The 11,409-nt window shown below is 48.5% G+C and overlaps 1 protein-coding gene and 2 pseudogenes across 3 annotated transcripts in view; 1 reads left to right on the top strand and 2 right to left on the bottom strand.

Annotated features, from left to right (window-relative positions):
* Nucleotides 1-4,802, bottom strand: part of SMARCC1 (SWI/SNF related, matrix associated, actin dependent regulator of chromatin subfamily c member 1) — a 215,906-nt gene extending 211,104 nt beyond the window's left edge. For both annotated transcript variants that reach the window (XR_004275039.1, XM_032297943.1), the window contains exon 1: nt 4,492-4,802. Coding sequence is in view for 1 of the 2 variants with exons in the window: in XM_032297943.1 (XP_032153834.1) it covers nt 4,492-4,689 (198 nt within the window). In the remaining variant the exon portion in view is untranslated. The remainder of the gene's footprint in view (nt 1-4,491) is intronic.
* Nucleotides 501-1,387, top strand: LOC116564686 (annotated as a pseudogene). The gene has a single exon (XR_004275040.1). The product of XR_004275040.1 is annotated as a 40S ribosomal protein S2 pseudogene (transcript).
* A 6,005-nt stretch (nt 4,803-10,807) lies between the features above and the next one.
* Nucleotides 10,808-11,048, bottom strand: LOC116564660 (annotated as a pseudogene).
* Nucleotides 11,049-11,409: the final 361 nt, after the last annotated feature.

Genomic DNA, 11,409 nt, shown 5'->3' with positions numbered 1-11,409 from the left:
CCTGGTCAACATGGTGAAACCCCGTCTCTACTAAAAATACAAAAAATTAGCTAGGAATGGTGGCGCGTGCCTGTAATCCCAGCTACTCAGGAGGCTGAGGCAGGAGAATTGCCTGGACCCAGGAGGCGGAGGCTGCGGTGAGCCGAGATCGCGCCATTGCACTCCAGCCTGGGTAACAACAGCGAAACTCCGTTTCAAAAAAAAAAAAAAAAAAAAAGAAGGTAAATAGTATAATAGTATCTACCACTTAGGACTGCTGTGAGGATTTTAAGTGAGTTATCCTTTAAGTACCTGGCACATGGTAAATGCTCAGCTGGTCACTGAATGCATGAAGTGAATGCAAGAGTTTGAGGTTGCAGTGAGCTATGATCACACCACTGTACTCCAGCCTGGGCAACAGAGAAAGACCCTGTCTCAAAAAAATAAATGAATCAAAAAATGACACTACCAAAGTCATGTTTATTGAGACTGAAACTGAAACATGCACTACCGCTTCTTCTCCGATAAAACACCAAATGGCGGATGACGCCGGTGCAGCGGTGGTGGGGCGGGGGGGAACCTGGAGGCCCTGGGGGCCCTGGGATGGGGAACCGCGGTGGCTTCCGCGCAGGTTTCGGCAGTGGTATCCGGGGCCGGAGCTGAGGCCGCGGAGCTCGTGGAGGCAAAGCCGAGGATAAGGAGTGGATGCCTGTCACCAAGTTGGGCCGCCTGGTCAAAGACATGAAGATTAAATCTCTGGAGAAGATCTATCTCTTCTCTCTGCCCGTCAAGGAATCTGAGATCATTGACTTTTTCTTGGGGGCCTCTGTCAAGGATGAGGTTTTGAAGATTATGCCGGTGCAGAAGCAGACCCGTGCAGGCCAGTGCACCAGGTTCAAGGCATTTGTTGCTATTGGGGACTACAATGGTCACGTTGGTCTGGGTGTTAAGCGTTCCAAGGAGGTGGCCACTGCCATCCATGGAGCCATCATCCTGGCCAAGCTCTCCATTGTCCCCGCGCGCAGAGGCTACTGGGGGAACAAGATCGGCAAGCCTCATACCGTCCCTTGCAAGGTGACAGGCCGCTGTGGCTCTGTGCTGGTGCGCCTCATCCCTGCGCCCAGGGGCACTGGCATTGTCTCTGTACCTGTGCCCAAGAAGCTGCTTATGATGGCTGGTAGCGATGACTGCTACACCTCAGCTAGGGGCTGCACTACTACCTTGGGCAACTTCACCAAGGCCACGTTTGATGCCATCTCTAAGACTTACAGCTACCTGACCCCCGATCTGTGGAAGGAGACTGTATTCACCAAGTCTCCCTATCAGGAATTCACGGACCACCTCGTCAAGACCCACACCAGAGTCTCTGTGCAGAGGACCCAAGCTCCAGCTGTGGCTACAACATAGGGTTTGTTTTTTTTTTTTTTTGAGACGGAGTTTCGCTCTTCTTACCCAGGCTGGAGTGCAATGGCGCGATCTCGGCTCACCGCAACCTCCGCCTCCTGGGTTCAGGCAATTCTCCTGCCTCAGCCTCCTGAGTAGCTGGGATTACAGGCACACGCCACCATGCCCAGCTAATTTTTTGTATTTTTAGTAGAGACAGGGTTTCACCATGTTGACCAGGATGGTCTCGATCTCTTGACCTCGTGATCCACCCGCCTCTGCCTCCCAAAGTGCTGGGATTACAGGCTTGAGCCACCGCGCCCGGCCAACATAGGGTTTTTATACAAGAAAAATAAAGTGAATTAACATTGCAAAAAAAAAGAAAAAAAGACACTACCAAAGTCACGTTTACTGAGACTGAAACTGTATCTGCTCTGAAAATGCAGTAGTATTAAATCCAATAGAAACATTTCTATTGGTTAAAACCAATCTTTGATTTTAACCAAATAGAAATGCATTGTGTAGAAAAGAATCAAAGAAACTTCTGACAGTATTTTCACCGCTTTAACAGTAACACCCAGAGACTGAAGATTCTGGCTGTCAAGCCTAAGGTATATATGATTCTGAATCTGAGTAGACCCTAGAAATACACTGTGGCTTTACAAGTTCAGAGAGGCCAAACGTAACATTGTCTATAAAGTCTCAGGGACAGTGAGTCAACATTACCCAGGTGGTCTCAATACTGACAGGCAATTCCTTAAACTGTTTTGTAGCCACTTCTCTACCCACCCAAACAAATGCCTGAAGGATTATCCATGCCTAAAGCTTCTTGTAGTTGGTCCCAAACTGATGCACACTGAAGAGTCTGGAGAGGTAGAAATTACTGAAATTTGCCTTTTTCTACTCTGTTCCTTGATATTCAAAGGAATATGCCTCTAGATTACTTTTCTTTGTTAAATCTTCACTGAATTTAAGACCCAAAGAACATTTATCTGTGTGCTTCAATTAAAAAAATAGAAGACCCAGGCCGGGCGCGGTGGCTCAAGCCTGTAATCCCAGCACTTTGGGAGGCCGAGGCGGGTGGATCACGAGGTCAAGAGATCGAGACCATCCTGGTCAACATGGTGAAACCCCGTCTCTACTAAAAATACAAAAAATTAGCTGGGCATGGTGGCACGTGCCTGTAATCCCAGCTACTCAGGAGGCTGAGGCAGGAGAATTGCCTGAACCCAGGAGACGGAGGTTGCAGTGAGCCGAGATCGCGCCATTGCACTCCAGCCTGGGTAACAAGAGCGAAACTCTGTCTCAAAAAAAAAAAAAAAAAAAAAAAAAAAAAATAGAAGACCCAAAGCACTGGCTAAAAGGAATGTAATAAAAAGAATTAACCAGTATTTTCATAACACATTCAATTCCATTAGCCACTTCTAGAAGCTCTATCACCCACATTTAAAAAGTGACCAATTTATCACTGTGTAAGAAAGGGCAATATTCTTAAAAATATACAGTCTAAATGTAACTTCAGAGGAAGGGGAAGTCTAAGCACCTAAAAATACAATTATTGTCTCTCACTTCCTCAAACTTCAGATAAGAAATGTAATTTTTCTAGCTAATCTTCAAGAAAGAAAGAAAGAAAAAGAAAAGAGAGACAGGAGGGAGGGAGGGAGGGTCGGTCATTTCTAGGGTTTTTTGTTTGTTTGTTTTTGTTTTGGGGGTGGGACAGAGTCTCTATTACCTAGGCTGGAGTGCAATGGCGCGATCTGGGCTCACTGCATGCAGCCTCTGCCTCCTGGGTTCAAGATTCTCCTTCCTCAGCCTCCCGAATCGCTGGGAATACAGGCATGTGCCGCCACACCCAGCTAATTCTGCATTTTTTTTTTTTTTTTTGGAAAGACGGGGCTTCACCTTGTTGGCCAGGCTGGTCTGGAACTCCTGACCTCAAGATCCGCCCACCTCGGCCTCCCAAACCGTGCCCGGCCAGAAATGGTCACTTCTGAATATACCACGTGTAATGTCAACGGAACCCAAGATCCCTGCCCATGCCTAATAACTGCCAAACACCGACAGGCTTCACTGAGCTGTAGAGGCCAAATAAATAGGTTCCTAAACCAGTTTATCTTTTCATTCATTCAATAAATATTTACTAAGCAGCTATTTAGTGTAAGGCAGTAAGTATCAGAGACGTTCCCAGATACACTGCAGTGAACAAAGCCTTTGCTTCAGTGCTATGATCCTCAATGGGAGAAAGTACAGAACTGAAGAGGGTGCTGGGAAAATTTCAGAGGCTGGAGGAGGCTTTTTGGCTACCTGCTTCATTACACCCTTTAAGGGAGTATTCCTGAATATTTACACAAAAGGTAAGTCAAAAAAAAAAGCATTTGTTATAAACAAGGAATTAAAGTCTAAACTTTGGAAACTACTGACTCGGCAGAACTTCCATTCTAAAGGTAAGAGAAATAAATAAAGAATAATTTATTTCAAAATGTGGTAAACACTACAAAGAAAAAAAGGCGACATAAAGAAAGTGCTCTAATAAAACCTGGTTCTCAGGGAAGGCCTCCCTGAAGAACACGTTAAGTACAAGTAAACATTAACTCTCACACTACGCAGAACCAGAAGTACGAGGTAAAAACCGTCGTTGTTTAATAGAAGTTCACATCCATCCTATAATTCATATTAATGTTAGTAATTAACGAATATGGTCATCCCAGTTGTTTAGGAAATTAACAACAGGTAGCAAACCCCCTCGAGACTTCGAATAGTCTCTATAACAAAACTTGAAGCTTTTACCACGCTCGCTCAGTTTTTAGGAATCATTGTTCAGACACCTAAGGCAGCTGACAAAAGAGTCACACTCGCCCAGTGGCTAAGCTCGACCTGCTCTGGCACACGAGACTGAGCAGGGGTTTTCTCCAGGGGCGAGTGGGCTCAGAGGAACGAGCCACGAACCCGGCAGGCCACGGGCGAGCGAGCGCCCAAAGCAGACGGCGGGGGCGTGGCGGGCCCAGCGCCTGCCTTTGTTGTCCCTCGTGGCGCGCGGAGGGGGAGGGGCGGCCCGGGGCCCGCGAGGCCAGCTGCCGCCTCCCGCCCCAGTCGCGTGGTCTCCCTGCCCCCGCAGGCGCGCGAACCCACCTTCTTGTAGTGCTTGCCCAGCCATACCCGCACTGAATCCAGCTGGGACACCGTCTCCGGGCTCTCCCAAAACTTGGTGGCCGGGCCCCCGTCCTTCCGCCGATAAACGGCCAGGCCTGCGGCTACCGCCGCAGCCCCCGAGCCCGTGGCGCCTACTGCTGCCCCTGGGCCGCCACCGCCGCCCGCTGCTGCGGCCATCGTCGCCGCCCGTCGTCCCCACCGCCTGGCCCACCCCGGCCCTCGCGGTGCTTCCCGTTCGCTCCCGCGCGCCCTTGCGCGCGTAGCCGCCACCACCGCCTGCCGGCCCCGCCCAGCCAAACCCCTTCCGGCGCGGACCCCCGGCTCCGCCCCATCTCAGGACTGCTCCGTATCCGACGCGAGCCCGCCCACACGCATGCGCAGCTATCGTGCGGCCCTGCAACGACTTCCAGTTGCCTCTTCCGCCATCCTCCGTAGGCTGTGGACAGTCTCGCTTACTGAGCGCCGGTCTTTGAGCACCTTGCTCTTTTCTCGCTACAGACGTCCAATCATGATGGGTTCTGTGTCATCGCCTGCTCTGCTGGACAGAAAATGCCTGGTACAAGAAGTGCCGAAGGGAAAGCCTGTCTAGGGTATCCAGTGCTGGTCGAGGGCCCTGCGCGCGGACTGGGACTGCGCTGGGCTCCACTTTCCCGCAGACCCTCCACCCGGAGCGGCCCCGCGGCATTTTGAACAGCCATCTGGGACGCCCACGCCTGTACTTTATGGCTTCACAGACCTTCCCCTCCCTCAGGGCTCCAGCCACAGCGGCTCATTCCTGCCCCAGGGGCCCTGGCACCAACTGTTTCCGAGACTTCCAACAGGTCTTCCCTTCTGATTTTCACTTAGGAGACGCATTCAAATTCACTGCTTCAAAGCACTTCAGAAAGTCGTTGTCAGATCTTAAAATCTTGAACAACTATTCACAACCACACATTTTCTCGTAGCACTCACCACGACCAGGTGTTTCTAGTTTCTCACCTTCCACATAAATTACATGAGAACCTAATCTTGACTTGTTCACAGGTGTATCCTGAACACCTGGGACAAGGAATAGATTTACAGTAAATATTTGATGAATTAATGAATGGCCCACATAGAAGCAGAATGATTATTAATTATTAACAAGGTATGAGGCCGGGCACGGTGGCTCAAGCCTGTAATCCCAGCACTTTGGGAGGCCGAGGCCGGCGGATCACCTGAGGTCAGGAGTTCAAGACCAGCCTAACCAACATGGAGGAAACCTCGTCTCTACTAAAAATACAAAATTAGCTGGGCATCGTTCTGGGCTCCTGTAATCCCAGCTACCAGGGAGGCTGAGGCAGGAGAATCGCTTGAACCTGGGAGGGAGAGGTTAAGGTAAGCCAAGATCGCGCCATTGCACTCCAGCCTGGGCAACAGCGAAACTCCGTCTCAGATAATTAATAAAAAAATTAATAAGACAAGGTATGATTGGCCAGGCACGAAGCATTTTGGGAGGCTGAGATGGAAGGATTGCTTGAGCCCAAGAGTTCTAGACCACCACCGCCTCCTCCGTCTCTACAAAAAATAAAAATATCAGCCGGGTGTGGTGGTGCAAGCCTGTGGTCCCAGCCTCTTGGAAGTCTGAGTAGGGAAAATCGCTTGAACTGGGGAGACCAAGACTGCAGTGACCTATAATCGAGCCACTCCACTGCAGCCTGGGCAACAGAGCGAGACCCTGTTTCAAAGAAATAAAAAGTATGATTGGCCATAATGGAGTTGTGAACATAATGCTATATGATCTCAGAGAAGTAGTAACTAATTGCTTATAAGAAAGTGACTGGCCGGGCGCGGTGGCTCAAGCCTGTAATCCCAGCACTTTGGGAGGCCGAGGCGGGTGGATCACGAGGTCAAGAGATCGAGACCATCCTGGCCAACATGGTGAAAACCCGTCTCTACTAAAAATACAAAAAATTAGCTGGGCGTGGTGGTGCGTGCCTGTAATCCCAGCTACTCAGGAGGCTGAGGCAGGAGAATTGCCTGAACCCAGGAGGCGGAGGTTGCGGTGAGCCGAGATCGCGCCATTGCACTCCAGCCTGGGTAACATGAGTGAAACTCCGTCTCAAAAAAAAAAAAAAAAAAAAGAAAGTGACTAACTGCTATTAGTTTTTGAGACCTTTGAAAAATGAGTGCATGCACATATTCTCAGGATCTTCCGAGGGCTGTGTTATGGACAGTAATATATATTAAAAATAAATAAAATGAATAGAACGTGATCACGAGGACCAGGCATGGTGGCTCACACCTGTAATCCCAGTACTTTGGGAGGCTGAGGTGGGTGGATCACAAGGTCAGGAGTTTGAAACCAGCCTGACCAACATGGTGAAACCCAGTCTTTACTAAAAATACAAAAATTAGCCGGCCGTGGTGGCAGGCACCTGTAATCCCAGCTACTCAGGAGGCTGAGGCAAGAGAATCCCTTCAACCTGGGAGGCAGAGGTTGCAGTGAGCCGACATTGCGCCACTGCACTCCAGCCTGGGCAACAGAGCAAGACTCTGTCTCAAGAAAAAATATTGGCCGGGCGCAGTGGCTCAAGCCTGTAATCCCAGCACTTTGGGAGGCAGAGGCGGGTGGACCACGAGGTCAAGAGATGGAGACCATCCTGGTCAACATGGTGAAACCCCGTCTCTACTAAAAATACAAAACATTAGCTGGGCATGGTGGCGCGTGCCTGTAATCCCAGTTACTCAGGAAGCTGAGGCAGGAGAATTGCCTGAACCCAGGAGGCGGAGGTTGCGGTGAGCCGAGATCACGCCATTGCACTCCAGCCTGGGTAACGAGCGAAACTCCGCCCCAAAAAATAAATAAATAAATAAATAAAAATAAAAAAGAAAAAATATTGATCAGGGAGTGCTGTGGTTTGACTGTGTACCCAGAGTTCATATATTGCAAAAGTAATCCCCAATGCAACAGTGTTGAGAGGTGGGAACTTCAAAAGGTGATTAGACCCAGGCGCCTGTAATCCCAGCACTTTGGGAGGCCGAGGTGGGTGGACCACGAGGTCAGGGTATCAGACCATCCTGGTCAACATGGTGAAACCCCGTCTCTACTAAAATACAAAAAATTAGCTGGGCGTGGTGGTGCACGCCTGTAGTCCCAGCTACTCAGGAGGCTGAGGCAGGGGAATCGCTTGAATTCAGGAGACGGAGGTTGCAGTGAGCCGAGATCGTGCCATTGTACTCCAGCCTGGCAAAAGAGCCAGACTCCGTCTCAAAAAAAAAAATAAAAAGGCCTGTAGTCCCAGCACTTTGGGAGGTGGAGGCAGGTGGATTGCTTGAAGCCAGGAGTTAGAGACCAGCCCAGCCAACATGGTGAAACCCCATCTCTATTAAAAATACAAAAAAATTAGCTAGGCATGGTGGCATGGGCCTGTAATCCCAGCTACTTGGGAGGTTGAGGCAGGAGAATCGTTTCAACCTGGAACGCAGAGGTTGCAATGAGTGGAAATTGTCCCACTGCACTCTAGGCTGGGCGACAGTGAGACTCCATACCAAAAAAAAAAAAAAAAGCTGGGCATGGTGGCTCATACCTGTAATCCCAGCTCTCAGAGAAGCAGAGGTGGGAGGATAGCTTGAGCCCAGGAGTTCAACACCTGCCTGGGCAATAGAGCAAGACCCGGTTCTCCACAAAAAGGAAAAAAAAAAAACGTCGGGCCTGGTGGCTCACACCTGTAATCTCAGCACTTTGGGAGGCTGGGGCGGGTGGATCACCTGAGGTCAGGAGTTTGAGACCAGCCTGGGCAACATGGTGAAACCCCATCTACTAAAAATACAGAAATTAGCCGGGCATGGTGGCAGGCGCCTGTAATCCCAGCTACTCTGGAGGCTAAGGCAGGAGAAAAGCTTGAACCCGGGAGGTGGAGGTTGCAGTGAGCCCAGATCGAACCATTGCACTCCAGGGCTGCAAGAGTGAAACGCCATCTCAAAAAAAAAAAAAAAAAAAGAGGTGATTAGGTCATGAATGAATTATTCCTGTTATATAAAGGATGTGAGTTAGTTATCTTGGGAGTGGGTTCCTGATAGAAGGATGAGTTAGGCGTACTTCCTCTCTCCCTCGCTTGCTGCCTTCCACGAGTGGATGCTACAGCAAGAGGTCCTGTAAAGATTAGACTTCCTTGCCTCCAGAACTGTGAGAAATAAATTTCTTTTCTTTATAAATTAGCCAGTCTTCAGTATTCTCTTATACCAGCACAAAACAGACTAAGGGAGGAAAGGCACAGGAAAACAACTAGAATGAAGACATTGAACAAACCATGCTTGGTGAAACTCTCTTTAATCCCACGTGATAGAAGGAGAGATGAAATTTGTGGCAATTAATTTTGACTTTCTCTGTAAGCACTGGGAAGCCAGCTTTTTTTTTTTTTTTTTTTTGAGACGGAGTTTCACTCATGTTACCCAGGCTGGAGTGCAATGGCGTGATCTCGGCTCACCGCAACCTCCGCCTCCTGGGTTCAGGCAATTCTCCTGCCTCAGCCTCCTGAGTAGCTGGGATTACAGGCACGCACCACCATGCCCAGCTAATTTTTTGTATTTTTAGTAGAGACGGGGTTTCACCACGTTGGCCAGGATGGTCTCGATCTCTTGACCTCGTGATCCACCCGCCTCGGCCTCCCAAAGTGCTGGGATTACAGGCTTGAGCCACCGCGCCTGGCCAGGGGTCTCACTATGTTACCCAAACTGGTCTCCAACTCCTAGACTCAAATGAGGTCCTACCTCAGCCTCCTAAAGTGCTTGGATTACAGGCATGAGCCACCATGCCTGGTCTCAGTTCTTTTTTTGCACAAGAGTACAGGACCATAAAAACGACTGAGCAGAAACTACACAAAGCAACCTTAATAATTAATAGGAAGGCCGGGCAAAGTGGCTTACACCTGTAATCCCAGCATTTGGGGAGGCCAAGGTGGGTGGATCACTTGAGGTTAGGAGTTCGAGACTAGCCTGGCCAACCTGGTGAAACCCCATCTCTACTAAAAATACAAAAATTAGCCAGGTATGGTAGTGGACAGCTGTAATCCCAGCTACTCCAGAGGCTGAGGAAAGAGAACCACTTGAACTCAGGAGGTGGAAGTTGCAGTGAGCAGAGATGGTGCCACTGCACTCCAGCTTGGACAACAGAGCAAGACTTCGTCTTACACACACACAAAAAAAACCTGGCTCATGCCACTTTGGGAGGCAAAATGGGTCGATCACCTGAGGTCAAGAGTTCAAGACCAGCCTGACCAACATAGTGAAACCCTGTCTCTAATAAAAATACAAAATTAGCCAGTCTTGGTGGCGCATTCCTGTAATTCTACCCATTTGAGAATGTGAAGCAGGAGAATCACTTGAACCCAGGAGGCAGAGGTTGTGGTGAGCCGAGATCACACCATTGCAATCCAACCTGGAAAACAAAAGCAAAACTGTCTCCAAAAAAAAAGTGACTCAAGAAGAAACAGACAGTCTGTCGAGGTGAGTCCTCAGCTTCCCAAATATCTAGTACTACAGGTGTGCACTACCACGCCTGCTAATTTTTAAGTTTGTAGAGACAAGGTGTCACTATGTTGTCCAGGCTAGTCTCAAACTCCTAGGCTCAGTGACCTTCCCACCTCAGCCTCCCAAAGTGCTAATATTATAGGTTGGAGCCAAGGCACCCAATCTGTATTTCTGTTGGGATTTCCTTTTCTGGGTTTTGGTATTAGGGTGATACTAGCTCATAAATAAATTCACTCCTGTGTTTGAAGAGTTTGTGAATAATTGGTATTAATTTTGCAAACATTTGGTACAATTAAGTGGTAAAGCCATCTGGACTAGGCTTTTCCTTGTGGGTAAGCTTTTGATTATTCAATCCTTTTTTTTTTTTTTTTTTGAAACAGAGTGTCACTCTGTCACCCAGGCTGGAGTGCAGTGGCCCAGTCTTGACTCACTGCAACCTCCACCTCCCAGGCTCAAACAGTCCTCCTGCCTCAGCCTTTCAAGTAGCCATGACTACAGACACACGCCACAATGCTTGACTAATTTTTGTATTTTTACAAGCAACAGAGTTTCACTATGTTGGCCAGGCTGGTCTCAAACTCCTAACCTCAGGTGATCTGCCCACCTTGGGGATTACAGGCATGAGCCACCAAACTTGGTCTATTAATTCAATTTCCTTTCAATCTCTTTACTTGTTATAGATCTATTCAGATTAGCTCTTCCTTCCTTACTTTTTTAAATTTTATAGCACAATATGTGACATTTGGATAGCATCTTTCTTTTCTTTTTCTTTTGAAGGGTTTTTAAATGTTTATTTTAGTGTTTATTTTATGTAAAAAGAACTATCATGGTTTTTCATGGTAGATGCCATGGATAATCCATTGAAGGAAGATCATTTAGTTCAACTTAATGAACCCGATATCCTTCGCTTACTGATGGAAACACTGACAGGACATATTGAGGCCATATTTCTGGATCAGACCGTGCCAGTTTGAACAGACGCAACAAGAGCGAGAACCCTGGCCAGATTTTCCTGGGTAGCTCCAGTACAGTTGCTGGTAACCCATCTTGCTCTCAGGAGTGCAATGAGGTAAAAGGCTTTCTTTTCCTTCTTGACAGAGTCTCCATCTGTTGCCCAAGCTGGAGTGCAAAAGTGCTATCCCGGCTCACTGCAGCCTTCTCCCATGTGCAAGTGATTCTCCTGCCTCAGCCTCACAAGTAGCTGGGATTATAGGCACACACCACCACACCTGGTCAATTTTTGTATTTTTATTAGAGGTGGGGTTTCACCTTGTAGGCCAGGCTGGTCTGGAACTCCTCACCTCAGGTGATCCACCTGCCTCAGCAGCCTCCCATACTGCTGGATTACAGGTGTGAGCCACTGGGCCTGGCCAGGATGTGCTAGCTTTTGTTTGTTTGTTTGTTTAG

Source organism: Sapajus apella, unplaced genomic scaffold (genome assembly GCF_009761245.1).
Source record: "Sapajus apella isolate SASKATOON/1434 unplaced genomic scaffold, GSC_monkey_1.0 scaffold38, whole genome shotgun sequence".
Taxonomy (NCBI): domain Eukaryota; kingdom Metazoa; phylum Chordata; class Mammalia; order Primates; family Cebidae; genus Sapajus; species Sapajus apella.
The sequence above is the reverse complement of the archived record's forward strand: the minus strand, read 5'-3'. Positions and strand labels throughout refer to the sequence as shown.